This window comes from Neomonachus schauinslandi, chromosome 1 (assembly GCF_002201575.2).
Source record: "Neomonachus schauinslandi chromosome 1, ASM220157v2, whole genome shotgun sequence".
NCBI classification, from domain to species: domain Eukaryota; kingdom Metazoa; phylum Chordata; class Mammalia; order Carnivora; family Phocidae; genus Neomonachus; species Neomonachus schauinslandi.
This window is the reverse complement of record NC_058403.1, coordinates 104,231,969-104,248,192: the sequence shown is the minus strand read 5'-3', so window position 1 is coordinate 104,248,192 and position 16,224 is coordinate 104,231,969. Positions and strand designations below refer to the sequence as shown.

Genomic DNA, 16,224 nt, shown 5'->3' with positions numbered 1-16,224 from the left:
ATATATTTGCTTTTATTTTGAAAATATAAAAATCCTAAATCCCAATGTAAAATCATCAGACACATGCATGCATGCATACCCTTTAGAACCCGAATTTCTGGAAATGGTTTCTTGGTTGCCTAATCCCCACAAACTGATGGCATTCTGCTCTTCCTGCCAAAAGATTCTATTATGCAAATATTTAGGCTACACCTTTTAAGCATGCATGAACATTTATTTCACTCTTCCAAGTAACATCATCCAGAGGGCTCAAACGATACTGAATCCAGGTATTTATTGACAGGATAGCTATGATCTTATTAATAGGTATGTCTAAGACCTAACCCTATGCTTCCTGATGGTTTCCTTAAGCAAAACTGCAACCAGAAATGAAACACAACGCTTTTATTGGTTATTGTTATTACAAAGTGGTCTTGAAACTGTCATAGTGATCCCTCCATTTTAATCCTTCCCCTGCCTCAGGTGACACTTGGCCAGCAATGAGATCCTTACTTCCTGAACCTTCCACCTAGCCCTGCTATAATGTGCCCTTGATCCAAAGGCCACTGTCCATGCAAAAGTTTTTAAAAGAGAAAATGGGAACTCTCAGAAGTTCCAGGACAAATTTGGAGGTCAGAGAGCCCCCAATGGATGAAGCACCAAAGGAATTTAGGGAAATGGAGAGAAAAAAGCCAAACTTACTTCATCCACATGCCCCACAGCTCCATAGATTCTTGCCATTTGTCCGATGAGGTAGGGGAATCTCTCACCAATCTCTTTCAGCATTGGAAGAAAACTGTTCAAAGCCACAGGTTCATAGCCTGCTATCTCTGTGAGGATGTTTAGGATGACATCATTATGGGTTGAGTCTTTCAAATGCCCGATTAGGAAAGGAATACACTTCTGAGCCACCTACAAAAAGAAAAGAGAGGAGAAGAGAAGAAAGAGAAACAAGGAGGAAAATTAATTAAATCAGAATCAATCTAATATTTTTTGCATGAAATCTAAAGTCAACACATTCTGAGATTATTGCCCTTGCTGGAACTCAAGCATATCCCCCAAGTCTGGAATTTAAAATTTATAATAAAGTTTCAGAGGATTCAGTTTCTTCTCATCTGTGCTCTGCTACTGAAGAGTAAAGTTTACAAAAATTTTTAGATACCGCTAATCATAAATCAAGTTTTGATGTGTTATGTCCTCACCAGGAATATTACATTTCCTCTAACCCACCATGAGAGCTGTAATCTAAAGGGCAATATGATATAAGTATGTCAAAGATCCTTGATGACTTTAATGAAAGCCTTCAAGCTGGAGAAGTATGCCTTGGAAATATTTAATAATAAAAATAAGAAAGCAAGAAAGAGCTTTTACATTTTCTTCAATTTTCCATTTTGATCACAAAAATGTACTAAGATAAAAAAGATTACCAATGTAAAATAATTTCTACCATATTCCTGATACCCTAATGTTGCTTTCTTGACTTGGAATGCTTTTGTGAATACAAAGATACAATAATTCATATTAGAGAAAATGTGACCTTTTGTAGAATAAAGTCACTATGTTAATATTAATAGACATGTTGCACACTGACAAGTTAATGAATTGTTTTGTCTGCTAAAATAAAATAATTAGAAAGGATGACCCATGGAAAACTGAACAATAAAGTAAAAACAATTTGCCCATCCATAGTTCTACTCTGCTGATTTCTTTTTTGATGTTGGTTTGCTCTTTTGGTTTGTTACTTTTTTTGGTAAGGTCGACCTGAAATGTAGCTTCCAGTATTAAAAGAGAATCTGATACTCAGCTCAACCTGCTAAATTTATAATCCACCCCCTGCCAAAAACCTATTTCTCCCACTTCCCTTTCTAGCCTTAAGTATCCCTTTTCTCCATAAATGGCACCATTATCTGCCTGGCTACTCAAGCCAGAAATCTGGGAGTCACTCTTGACTGCTGTCTCTCCCTTTTCAGCAGCCTCATCCAAGCAACCACCAAGTTTTATTGATTCCACCTCTCAAGTATCCCACAGATCTCTCCACTTCCCTTCATTTTCATTCATTTCTTCGAGAACTCATTCATTCACAAATATTTATCGAGTCCTCCCTATTTGCAAGGGAGTGTTCTGGTGCCAGTGTTACAGCTGCTAATAAATCTGACAGGTTCCTGCCTTTGTGGAATACTTCACTGTCTAGTAAAGGAGACATTTGGTAAAACAAATAATTACAAAGGAAATGTATAATCATAAATTCTAATAAATGCCATACCGGGGAAATACAAGGTACTGTGAGAGACTGTCCTGGGGCCCTAGTTTAGGCTGGGGTCAGGGAAGTACTCTCTCAGCAGGCACATCTAAGCTGAGACCACTGATCCCATCATCCCAAACTGGCATTATGCCAACAGCTTTCTAATTATTCTCTCTGCCTTCAATCTCGTCCATTCAATTCCTTTTCTGCTTTGTGGCCACGATGGTGACCCTTCCTCTGCTTAACATACTTCACTAATTTGCCATTGCTCTCCAGATAGAGGTTTAACATACCTTTTCTGAATGGACTCCTATCCATCTTTCTAGACTTATCTTACCTATCCTACCCTCCCCATCCAGATTCTATCACATATCATATTCAACCTTGTTGATTTAAAAAAAAAAAATTGTGGACCTGCTAAGTTTTCTCTTGCATCTAGTATTTTACTCATGTGATCCACTCTGCCTACAATTCTTACTGCCCCTATTTTGCTGGACACTCCTCATTCTTGAGGCCTCAGATTAGCTGCTGTTTCCTTTAAAAACCTTCCTCTACTCCCTTCTCTCCCCACTCAGTCCAATGTCCTGGCTGAGGCCCCTATCATACCCTAAATGTCTCCCAGCAAACCCTTCTCATGCTTTCTTCATATTGCTGGTCTAGATGTCTGTTTTGCAGGCTGGATTAAAAACTCTACAAGGTCAAGACTCAATTCTAATTTGTACTCCATTGTATACCCAAAGCCTAGCACAGAGCCTGGCCAGAAGATGAGTCAATAAATATTTGAGGAACAAATCAAAGGAAGACAAGTCTAGATGATTTTACAGGGTAGCATTTGAATAACCTCTACACTCCTCCCCATAGTGTTGAATAGTTGTACATAATGTTTAAACGTACATATTGTCACATGTCATATACAAGATAACTAATAGGGACATAAAAAAGACATTTTGAGATGACTAAAATTATCCTACATATAAATTTAAACTTGATATTCATATCCAGTACTTGTGAAGGAAGGGCCATGGCTAGTTTCCGATATATGGCACATATGAATGAACAGTTCCATAAATGCTTCCTGTGCATTTGGGAGTGGTTGTATGTCCTTCAGGAGAAACCACAAGAGATCCCTGGCACATAAAGCAGAAGTGTCAGCCAGCTGCTCTGGGTCAGGGCAGCATACCTAACCTGAGTCTTTTAGGAATGGAAAATGCTTACACATTTCCTGCCCTATTCTATAAAATTCCATTTCCTAGTCCTTACTCTTCATGTCCTATTCCTGGAACATGAAGGTCTCTATGACATGTGCTTCCAGTCATGCCAATTTTATTTAAACTCCAGCCATACATCCCAAGCCATGCAAAAGAATATTGTATCCATGTCCCAAAAAGGAAAAGACAAAAGAAAAAAAACCAGCAAGCAAGCAAGCAAGCTAGCTGGCGCAAGGCGAATATATATGCTTAGGCAGAGTTGAATCCATAGAAGCAAAGAGAAGCTTTGAATAGTATAAACAAAGTAATTTTCCCAATTAAACAAAAGTTGATTATTTTGCAATTTCCTGATAGCCCAAAGCTTATTATGATGGTGATAGAAAGGATAGATATTTCTTGAAGTTTATCACACACATGAAAGGCAAGTGGTGCTTTGCACTTTAGATAAATTATTCTTGGATAAGAAGGAATTTTATTTTCTAAACACAGGACATTTCCTTAGGCTGCTCTCTTTCATGTTGCTTCATTGGGAGCTGCTTCATCTCTCAGAGGAAGCCGTGTCATCACTGAGAGCAGAGTAGCCACTAAGACAGCACCCATGGCTGGCGGAGAGCAAGCCGACATGGCCTTTATTCAGGCCATAAGCCTCGTGGCACAGACCTCTGAAAGAGCTTCCCAACTGGCCTCCTGGCCTCAAGTCTCTCTTCCTCCTATTCTACTGTCATTGTCCTAAAGCCCCATTATAATCACGTCAAGACTTCAAAGATTTCTCATGGCCTATGGCTGGAATCCCAATGCCATGGCATTCACTGACGGCCATATCTGCTGCCTCTTCCACCATGAACTCTGACCCAGAGACATGCCACCAATCACCCACAGTTGGCTTGAACACAGAGAGAACTCTGATGCTTTCAGAGCCCATCTCAAATGGCTCTACTGCTGGGAGGCCTTCCCCATAGCCCACTCTAACACATGCAGGACCAGGAGCTAGAGGACAAATAAAGGTTGCCACACCACACACTAAAATACTCAGCAACTATGCCTCTGCCTAACACATACACCTTTATAACAATCTAGGAGGCCTGCTTTGAATTTGGAATTTTGGGCCTGTATAGAGGGAACAGAGAGAAATGACCCCTAGACCCCGTTTCTTGCCCCTCTTTTCTTTCTGCCCCTGGCTTTGCCCTGCAAGGAGTCGCGCATGCATGTATGTGAATAGCCCAGCCCACATATGCAAGCTCATCTGGGATACCCTTCAGGCCTGTGGGGTCACACTGTCAGCATGGCCTGTCCTTGGGAGAACAGATCCAGGGACCAGGCCTGTTGAAGCCCTGGGAGCAGGAAGGAGATACACAGGAAAAGATTCCAAGGTTCCAGTTACCTGGACTACATTTAGTAGGTGAAGGAATGCATGGAAACCGGGGGAACACGGAGATGGGGGCCAGACCAGGATCCTCTAAAGTAAATAGCCCAGGGAAGGCACCCATCTCTGGCTTCTCCACTCCTTCCAGAGCAGAATTAATCACTGCCTTTTTTGTGCTCCCAAAGCATTATGCTGACAGGCTTAGCATCTTGTCATTGACCTGAAGTTTTGTCGATGCGTCTCATCACCCCAGGCCATGGGGACCTTGAGGGTAGGGCCTCTGAACACATAGAACCATAACTTAATTGGCAGCAAATGACACTTCAATTCTTATGCATAGAATAAAAGTTAGAGCTATTGTGTATGTGCACACTTGTGTACATGTGTGGTTATGTACTCCCTCTTAAATTAGTCCTCAGGCTCAATTTCTCTTCTAATTAATTTGGCCAGCATTAACAATCTATTAATCTCCAAAATTCTGTAATAACTGTCACTCTTCATTTGCTAATTACTCCTACCATACTGACAAAATATATATTCTTTTTTTAAAAAATTTTTTATTTATTCATTCGAGACACAGAGATAGAGAGAGAATATGAGCAGGGGGAGAAGCAGAGGAAGGGGGAGAAGCAGGCCCCCAGCTGAGCAGGGAGCCCAATGCGGGGCTCAATCCCAGGACCCTGGGATCATGATCTGAGCCGAAGGCAGACGCTTAACCATCTGAGCCACCCAGGTGCCCCCAAAATATATATTCTTAAAGCCATGCGTCCGCTCCAGAGACCATTGTAGAACAGTCTATATATTCCACCACTCCATCTTCTTAATGTTCTGCAAATGGCTTCTTATTTTAAATAAATACCAAAAGTGACCTCTGAGTATTGTCAGCCAGATGATGCTGGGTTAGGTGCTGTAGGATTAGGTATGTGAATAGGAATGGTCTAAGCTGTTGAGAGAAAATCCAAGAAAATGACTCTCTCCTCTAGGGACCAGACCACAAAAGCAGTTCCTCTGGGTTTGGACATTAACCAACAGAGGGCTGACACTGCTATTTTCTGCCACTCATTCCTGTATGGTTGGGGCTAGAGGCCCAAGTCCTGGGGATAATAACAGATGGGCTCTTATGAGTTACTAAATTCTGTTTCTTTTGCTGGCTAGATTACAGCATGGTTTATGGCAGCCAAGAATACAGACTTAGCCCCAAAAGGCCACTTGGAAAATTGACCACCCAGCCTTTTCCTATAAATGGACCCTGAGGATTCTCTGGAGGTTCCAGCCTGAATCACTAGCCAGGAACTGCCTCCCTCCAGCTAGGAAGGATGGTTTCCTGAAAGAGGGATACCCAGAGGGCAGTGATGGAGGAAGGGGACCCACCTGCCTGGTCAGCCACAACATCCACCCCCACCCCTGCCCTGCTTCCTTTTTGCCCACTGTCTAATTAAGGAACGTGAGAGAGAGAAGGTGAATCCAGCGTTTCTCTGGCTCACGGCCTGCACGTCTCAGTAATCAAGTGTGAGCTCACAAAGAGCTGCGTGATAAGCCATAGGAGGCAGGTGCGGGCCTGCTTTAACATGATGGGGAGTGCTGATGGGAAACAAAGGTTTGGGTTGTTCCCCTGCTATAACTTCTTCCCCCACTAGGGCCCTGGCACAGGTAGGGTCCATTCACATCACCATGGCTGTTTCTTAAACCCTTGCTTCTTCATTCTGGGATCCACACTCAGCACCCACAATTCTTTCACTCTCTCCTCCTCATTCAGTCCTCCCCATTCCTACTTCTCCTATCTAGCTCACCTTTCTGACTGCCATTGTCTATTGTGCCCTTTGGAACCCCCATCTGCTTCACAAGCCACAGCCTTACAGCCTCAATTTTTCAGGGCATTGAGGCCAAAAGTCTCAATGGCTAGAATTAGACTGGATTTGTGATGTAGCCCAGCCTTATCTGTATGACTTTAGGAAAGCTACCTAACCAGTGACATCCCAGATTTTCTGTAAGTGGCAGTCTTAGGGAGGGCAATGTGACTGTAATGACCAGTGGGAGACACAGACATTGCCCATATGAAAATTGGAAGGGCTGGTAAAGACGAAGAGGGTGTGAAAAGCCACTTCACTGTCACTCCTTTGTACCACCACAGTTGTTACCCCTCCAAACTTTGACTTTTCTGTTTACCAAAGGAAAGATTGTTGTGGGGAATAAGTGAGATAATGTTGTAAAACACCTACACAGTGTCCGGAACTTGACATTAGTTCAATCACTATTAGTGCCCCTTGTTTACCCTCCTCTGCTTCCTGTAACCAGCTGGGAACACTATAGGAGTAACTTGGAGAGGTTCCAGACCACCACATTGAAGTGAACAGCACAATAAAGAGTTTCAAATGACTTTTTTGGTTTCCCAGTGCATATAAAAGTTATGTTTATACTCTACTGTAGTCTATTAAGTGTGCAATAGCATTATGTCTAAAAAATGTATATATCTTAGCTAAAATACATTATTGTTAAAAAATGCTAACCATCATCTGAGCTTTCAATGAGTTCTAATCTTTTTGCTGGCAGAGGGTCTTGTCTTTATGTTGATGGCTACTGACTGATCAGGATGATGGCTGCTGAAGGTTGGGGTCCTGTGGCAATATCTTAAAATAAGACAGCAATGAAATCTGCCACATTGATGGACTCTTCCTTTCACAAATGATTTCTCTGTAGCAGGCAATACTATTTGATAGCATTTTACCCACAGTAGAACTGCTTTCAAAATTGGAGTCAATCCTCTCCAACCCTGCTGCTGCTTTATCAACTAAGTTTATGTAAGATTCTAAATCCTTTGTTATCATTTCAACAATCTCCACAACGTCTTCACTGGGAGTAGATTCCAGCTCAAGAAACCACTTTTTTCACTCCTCCAAAAGAAGCAAGTCTTCATACCTTAAAATTTTATCATGAAGTTGTAGCAATTCAGTCCCAACTTCAGGTTCCACTTTTAATTCTAGTTCTCATGCTATTTCTGCCGTATCTGCAGTTACTTCCTCCAGTGAAGTTGTGGTCCCCTCAAAGTCATCCACAAAGATTGGAATCAACTTCTTCCAAACTCGTTCATGTTGATATTTTGACCTCTCCCCATGAACCATGAATGTTCTTACTGATGTCTAGAATGGTAACTCCTTTCCAGAAGGTTTTCAGTTTACTTTGCCCAGAGCCATCAGAGGAATCACTATCTCTGGTAGCTACAGTCTTATGAAATGTATTTCTTAAGTAATACTTCAAAGTTCAAATCACTCATTGATCCATTGGCTGCAGGATGGATGTTGTGTTAGCAGGCATGAAAACATTAATTTCACTGTACATGTCCATCGGAGCTCTTGGGTGACCAGGTGAATTGTCAATGAGCAGTCATATTTTGAAAGGAATCTCTCTCTCTCTCCTGCTCTCTCTCACTTTTTCTGAGCTGTAAGTCTCAACAGTGGGCTTAAAATATTTAGTAAACCATGTTGTGAACAGATGTGCTGTCAACAAGGCTTTGTTGTTCCATTTCTAGAACACAGGCAGAGTGGATTCAGCATAATTCCTAAGGGCTCTAGGATTTTCAAAATGGTCAGTGAGCATTGGCTTTAACTTAAAGTCACCGGTCGCATCAACCCCTAACAAAAGAGAAGCCTGTCCTTTGAAGTTTTAAAGCCAAGCATTGATTTCTCTTCTCTAGCAATGAAATTCCTAGATGGCATCTTCTTCTAAGAGAAGGCTGTTTTATTAACACTGAAAATCTGTTGTTTAGTGTAGTCACCTTCATGAATTTTCTTAGCATGATCTTCTGCATAACTTGCTACAGCTTCAACATCAAACTTTTCTTCTGCAGCTCTTCACCTCTTTCATCTTTTGAAGAACTGAAGAGAGTTTAGAGCTTTGATCTGGACTAGGCTTTGGCTTAAGAAAATGTCAGGCTGGTTTGATGACTTATCCAGACCACTCACACTTTCTCCACAACAGCAATAAAGCTGTTTTGCTTTCTTATCATTCATGTGTTCAATGGAGTAGCACTTTTAATTTTCTTCAAGAACTTTTCCTTTACATTTATAACTTAGCTAAGAGGCCAATATTTGGCACAAGAGGCCTAACTTTTGACCCATCTCGGATTTTGACATGCCTTCCTCACTAAGCTTAATCAAGTCTAGTTTTTTATTTAAAGTGAGAGAGCTACTTTTCCTCCTTTCACTTGAACTCTTGGAGGTTTTTCTAGGGTTCTAAGGTGGTCTAATGTCAATTGTGTTGTGTCTCAGGGAATAGGGGGGCCCTGGGAGAGGGAGACAGATGGGGAATGGAGGATCGATGGGGCAGCCAAAACACACACACTTACCTATTAAGTTTGCCATCTTATATAGGTGCAGTTTGGGGTACCCCAAAACAATTACAGTAGTATCATTAAAGATCACTGATCATGGATCACCATAACAAATATAATAATAATGAAAATGTTCGAATTACTGCGAGAATTATGAAAATGTGACACAGAGACACAAAGTAAGCAAATGCTATTGGGAAAATAGTGTCCATAGCATTGCTTGATGCAGGGTGGCCACAAACCTTTAATTTGTAAAAAACACAATATCTGCAAAGCACAGTGAAGTGAAGCACAATAAAACAAGGTATGCCTGGCTGCTTGCTTATTTCCCCAGGCCGAGGAGAGAGAAGGGGGTTGGGAGTCAGAGTCCTGGACTTGTCACCTACTTCTTACTACCTGTGTGATAGGGGCAAGTGAACCTCCCAGAATACCCATTTTGAGTGGTGAAAAACAGAGAAAAAAATAACGCATCTTAGAGTTATTGGTAAGAGTAAATTAAATTGGTAGGATTAGATGCTAAAAAAAAGAAGTCCTTTATGAATGAGAAAGTCCTCTGCAAAATTAGGCACTAATACTAAGAAATATCCATGAAGTGACTTCTGTGTGCCAGATATTATGCAAGGCATCAGGGACACAGTGGTGAACAAGGTGGTCACGTCTCCAGCATTTGCATCACAGCCAAGGTGGCCCAGAGAGAGAGACCAGTAGAGACAGATTCATTACAATGTGAAATTTGCTATGGCAGAGATGGCGGGGAAGGAAGGAGTCAGAGAAGATTCCTGCCAAGAAACTGATATCTAAGTAGTTGTCTAAGGACTAGGAATAGTCAGCGCAGGAAGAGTGGTAGTGGTGAGGGAAGAACATTCTAGGTGAAGAACATAGCATATATGTATAAAAACTCAGTGCACTGAGAGAAGAGTGTCCATCTATGGTGTTTAGGACTGTATAATTGTTCAAGGTGTTAGAGTTAAAGAGACCCTGTGAGAACAGACAGTGGTCAGGGGCCTGATTATGAATGTCCTTTCCTGAGTCTCTCAGCCACAGAGGGGCTGTAACCAGGTGTCTGATGGGACCTCTTTGAATGCCACACGTGGTGCCACCCTCACTCTTGGACTCCATCTTTTTAGGTGGGGAGACCCCCAAGTCTTTTCCCTCCCCCTTCCTATAAGTGAGCCTCCTGTTGGTTTCATTTACCTTTATGTCCAGCCTTAGCCCATGGGAAATTAATTGAATTAATTTACTCTCCCTAGATTCCCCTTGAATTTTTATTGAACCTGCCTTTCCAAAAACTATGTTTTGCTCTTGCTTACAGGCTGCAGATAAAATGGCATGCCAGCTGCCTCCTTTATGAAACCAAGTTTGGCCTTTTGGTCACCCCTCCCTATCCCCCATATCATCTGGTCCCCAGGCTCTATCTGTGGTAGGCAGAATAATGACTCCCCAAAGATGTATATACACCCTAATCCCCAGAACCCATGATGATGTTGCCTTGTGTGGCAAAAGGGACTTTGCAGGTATAATTAAGTTAAGGTCTTGAGATGGAGAGATAGTCCTGGATCATCTGGGTGACACCAAGGTGATTACATGGGCCCTTAGAAGGGTGGGGGGAGGCTCAGAGTCAGAGATGTGATGAGAAAAGCAGAGGTCAGAGGGAGGCAGGACAGGAGCTGAGCAGGGCAGACAGCCTCCAGAAGCTGGACAAGGGCAAGGAAACAGATTTCTCCCCAGTGCCTCCAGAAGGAGTGCAGCCCTGCTGACCCATTTGGGACTTCTGATCTCGAGAACTGGAGGATAATAAATTGTGCTGTCTTAAACCAAGTTTATGGTCATTTGTTTCAGCGGGGATGGGAAACAAGTACCTCACCCCTTCTGTGCCCTTCACTCTGAGCCTCCGCTTGGGTGATCCAGTGATCCCCCAACTCTACTCCTTGCCCAAACTCTACTATGGTCTTGCTCTAACTTTCTGTCCTTAATTCTTTCCCAAATGGATTCTTCCACTTACGCTCTGGTATTCATTCTCACTTTCTCTAGCTCCTGATTCCAGCTAGTACTTTGTTCCACATCTTCAATCCCTTCATTGTTCCTGGGTTTTATTTTATTTTTAATTTTTAGGCATAGATTGGTTTATTTTTACATATTTTTACATGATTTAGACATCACAAAATCTTTGCAAGGCATATCAGGAAGGTGATTATTCTTATATTATGGTTGAAGAAAATGAGAAATGTGGAGATTCAAGAGCTAGGAATTTAAATAAACAACTTCAGAACAAGCTAAAATGGCTAAAAGCAAAACTGTCCTCCTTGAAGCCTTGCCAATCTCCAACCCTAGCCAGGAGTCCAGTGCATCTTGGTACCTTAACCAACATTCATTGAGGGCCTAGGATCTGGCAGCTCCTACTACATGCTTTTGCTTCCCCTCCTTTATGAATGTATTGGGATTTTGAGCACAGTTAAATAAAAAGACCCAAATGCCCCACTAGTGAAAAGGGTCAATAGTTGTGAGGTTCAATTTGTATGTGGTTAGCAGAAGTATTTGGGAAAGATCAAGGCATTCCAAAGGATTTATTTTAGTTCTCCTTACTTCCTCTAAACTTCTACACTCATGCAGTCAGTTCCTAACCTTCCCTCCACACACAATCCATAATAGATGATCACCACTCCTCACCCCACTCACCCAGGCAATGCCCTGGGGAGTCCCCAGTTGCCAAATCTAAGTTCAGTTCCCCTCTCCAGGCTCCTTTACTTCTCTAGATCTTGATCCTGTTGAGGCACTTTACACCCTTTGGAGACTGCAACATCTTTTCCCTGGTTCTCCATGGTCTCCAATCTGGTCTCTTCTGGTCATTTATTCATTTCTGAATTCAACAACTTTTTATTGAAATCCTACTGTGTGTGCAGCACTATGCTAGGGAGTGCATGTAAATATGCAGACACAGGTCCCTCAAGGAGTTTAGAGTGCACTGGGAAAGGCAGTCATGCAAAAATAATGACAATATATTGCTCTAAGAGCAAAAGCAAAAATGCACACCAGGTAACATAGATGTCCCCAGTCCTCATCCCAACCTCCTACCTAGCTACTCAAAGTGTGGTCTGAAGCAGCAGGAAAAGCATCACCTGAGAACTTGGAAAAGGGCAGAATCCAGGGCCCCTTCCCAGAGCTACTGAATTGGAAGTCTCTAGGGATAGGGCCCAAGTCTATGCTCCAATGTCCAGGACTCCCAGCCCTGTCCCCATCTCCTCAAGGCCCTTTGCCCCTCTGTTCCACCTGGACCAAAACTCCCATTCTTCAAGGTTAGCCTTGATGCCACTCCCATTGTGAATCTTCATGTTACGTATTTCTCCCTAAGGCAGAAATCATTGCCCCTCCTTCTGTTTATACCATCCGCAGAATATTTATCACCCTGTTTTATTCTGTTTGGTTTTGTGAATGTTTACTGAGTGCTATCAGATACTATGCCAAGGTCTGGGATACAGAAGAAAAGAAGAAATCGTTCCTTACCACCAGGCATTTGTAGCCTATTGTGGTTAGTCATGCATATGACCATTCTTGCCTGCTTTTCTTTGAAGAATTTGAATGTTGACTTCAAATGTTCCATTATTCACCTTAATGTTCACTCAGGAAATGAAACAGAGTTGCAATCATAATTGATAAAACCTTGGGTTGACCTTTAATCTTCACTTGTGCACATGTTTGGGTACCTTCCATAATCCATTTCTACTTTCCCCCTCCTGTCAGTCTTTAGACTCTATCTGAATATCTTTAGGGGTCAGCAGAAGCACCAGGGGTACATTGTGTGTCCTAAACAGAGAATATCAGGACTTTTGTTTGGATGTTGGTGGGGTGGGGAGAGGAGGTAGAAGCATGGTGCCTAGAGAGCCCCTTGGACCTGTACGGAATCCACAAGGAGAAAGCCTGCTGAAAATGGAAGCCAAAAATCAGAAATCAAATCTGAGAAATAGAGAATAGGAAAACTATTCTGTTTGTATTATTTGACTCCTGGATCAACCACCTCATCAGAAGGTATTTTTCCCCATTCCATTAGCTAATAAATTCCTTTTATCATTTAAACCAGCATGGGTTGGGTATTCTGTGACTGATCATCACAATCATCCTAATTATTACAATTTTGTATTTGATTCCAAAAAACCAACAACTAACTTGCTATCTAGAAAACGAGCCTTTGTTTGCTCTCACTCCAGGCTGACTTCCCCATGTGCAGGTCATTTCCTTGGCCCTCTCTGAGAAACCACAGATTCCTGGGACTGCATGGCCACACTCAACTTCAATTCAAGCTTTTCTGCCATAGTGACAGGTTTTACCTTTGTTCTGTTTTTAGTACTGTGCCTGTTATGGTTAATTTTATGTGTCAACTTCACTGGGTCATCGAGTGCCCACACATTTGCTTGAACATTATTCTGGGTGTGTTTGTGAGAGTGTTTCCAGAGGAGACTGGCATTTAAATTGGTAGAATGAGTAAAGCAGATTGCCCTTCCCAATATGGTTGGGCTTCCTTGAAACTGCTGAGGGCCTGAATATGAGGGGTTGGGTTGAGCTGGGACATTGGTCCTCTCCTGCCCTTGGACTGCGACTTATACCATCAGCCATCTGGTTCTGAAGCTTTCAGACTTGGCCCAATGCTCACACCATTGATTCTCCCGCTCGTCAGGCCTTTGGACACAGACTGGAACTACACCACTCATTCTCTTGGGTCCTCAGCTTACAAATGGTGTATGGCAGGACTCCTCAGTCTCATAGTTGCATAAGCCAATTCCAGTTGCTCACGATATATGTGTCCTGTTGGTTCTGTTTCTCTGGGGAACCATAACACAGTACCCAACCTCTGCCATCACCTCCTCACTTTCACGGTTCTAGAAAAAGTGAATGAGGGCTTTCATTTAAAGATGGGTGTGTTGGGCGCAGGAGGGAGGAAATCTGGAGCATACATCCCGTCCTCATACCCAGAAACATGCCTGGTTGTGTGGACCATCAAATATGTGATGTGCTTTTGCTTTTTACCTCTGGTTGCTTTCTCTTCACGGCTACATGCAAAAGCCGGAGAAGATGGTACTGTTCTGGTTGTTCTAGCTGAGACATCAAGGCCAGGAGTTCTGTCAGGTGTCTGTTGATTGGCTGAGGCTGCTTTTCATACACAGCGGGCAACACCCTCAACAACATGGCGTTGCCTGTTGAGGGAACAATACCGGGAATGATGAGTATTAGCTCACAGGCAGTAGAAACACATTTATTATCAATGCAATAATCTTTGCGCTTATTCATTAAATAGCGTGGAGTGATGGCCAAGTCCTCCGCTAAAAATAACACAGCATCTTATTCTGAAAAATCACTAAAGCATGACTTAAATGGATTCCGTAAAAGGGAATATTTTATTTATTTATTTATTATCTAATGAAAAAGTTTTCCAGAGTAATGCAACATGGGGAAAGAGGAAAATTTGACAGTAACCAGACCACACCCTTAAGAAGGAAACAATTCTGATAAAGAATTCCTGACGAGAAACAACATTTGGATGCTGTTTAAATGAAAACTAAGCAGTGCCATAAGGATGAACCTGAACTGAAAAAAGTGCGGAGGAATGTATTCACGTTCCTGAGAGATACAGAGGCATGATTTAGACAACTGACATATGGCAACGCTGCCTTATTTTTATGAATAGTTAGAAAAGTAGCAATGCAAATTTAAATCCCCAATTTCTGTACTATTTCAACAGAAGTTTAGACTCAGCTTGTTTGTCACACATGATTTGCCTCAAAGACATGTATGGACAACTGGATTTAAAATGGCAAAATCTCAAAAAAAAGATATTGCATAAGCTACAGGGACTTATCTGCAAACAACATATGGGAAACATCTGCTTATCACTTTAGTATGGATTTTTTCTTAAAATCCTCTCAAGTACTTAAATGTCCCAGGAGAATTGGTTTCTAGGGATTTCTTGAAGAAAATTTTTTTTGGTGTCTATTTACTTTAAATTTGGCTTTGTATATAGAAGAAAGACACAGAAGGAATCAAGTAGGCAGCAGTGATTACACATATATAGACCTTTCTCAAACAGAAGGGAGATGTCCATATATAAAGGACATTTAGATATGAGAATAGGACGAAAGGCTATCATTTTCAGAATATCAGTGACTAAAATTAATAGAAGGATGATTCTGGATCAAATTAAATGTATACGGATGATGATAAATAATGAGAATTGCTTTTCCCACATGCGGTTCATAGAATTAGTCTCCAGCAGATTTTGGTCATATGCCCACAGAGTGCAAAGTATTAGAAATATTCAGGGTTTGTTTTTTTTTTAAATGTTGTGTCCATACACAACACATTGCTTTATTTTGTTTGTTTTCTGTCTCTTTTAACCAAGAGCTTTTCCTTAAAAATCAGGAATTTTAAATGTAATGCCCAGCCAGTCTGTACAGGGTACAACAGATCCTAGAACTTAATTATGTAGACATACTGATCAATCTCTAAAGAATTTCATGATAAATAACACTCTCTTTGGAATTGAAGACAGGAAACTGGTGTAAGGCTTTTGGTACAATACTCATTAAACACCCTGAGAGCCTTGAAGGGAAAGACTCCAGATTAGTCATTTTCAGCTGACTTGAATTTCGGTCAAATGATGCAAAAATAAATGTGTAAAAATTTTTTTCTAAGTTAGAAACTGATGAAGACACTTTGATGTAGAAATCCTATAAATTCAGAGAAAAAAGAGAAATCCTATAAATTCCATTTATAAACTAATATTTTTAAAAATTATGGAATATTTGAAACCATTAGACAAATGAGGCAATAATATAAAGAATAGGGTTGTGCCCACCAGCCAGCTTTGTCAAAACAACCTCGTGCCAAAATCGCTTCCTATCCCACTCATTCATTTCCTTTTCTCCCCAAGGGCAACCACCATCCTAAAGTTGGTATTCCATCATCTTCATGAATGTTTTTACATTTTGCTTGCATGTGTATCTACCAACAAACATTCTATAGTGTTGTTTTGCATGCATTACAATTTTGTATCAATAGTACTCATACTGTACAAATCTCTTTGCAACATTTAATTTTTTTACATTCAACATTGTGC

At 41.4% G+C, this 16,224-nt stretch overlaps 1 protein-coding gene across 2 annotated transcripts in view; it reads right to left on the bottom strand.

Annotated features, from left to right (window-relative positions):
- The window catches only part of VEPH1 (ventricular zone expressed PH domain containing 1), a 217,762-nt gene that overhangs the window by 149,158 nt on the left and 52,380 nt on the right, over positions 1-16,224 (bottom strand). For both annotated transcript variants that reach the window (XM_021702584.1, XM_021702585.1), the window contains exons 4-5: positions 14,139-14,305; positions 682-891 (exon numbers count right to left, since the gene is read on the bottom strand). In XM_021702584.1, coding sequence (XP_021558259.1) covers positions 682-891; positions 14,139-14,305 — 377 coding nt within the window. The remainder of the gene's footprint in view (positions 1-681; positions 892-14,138; positions 14,306-16,224) is intronic.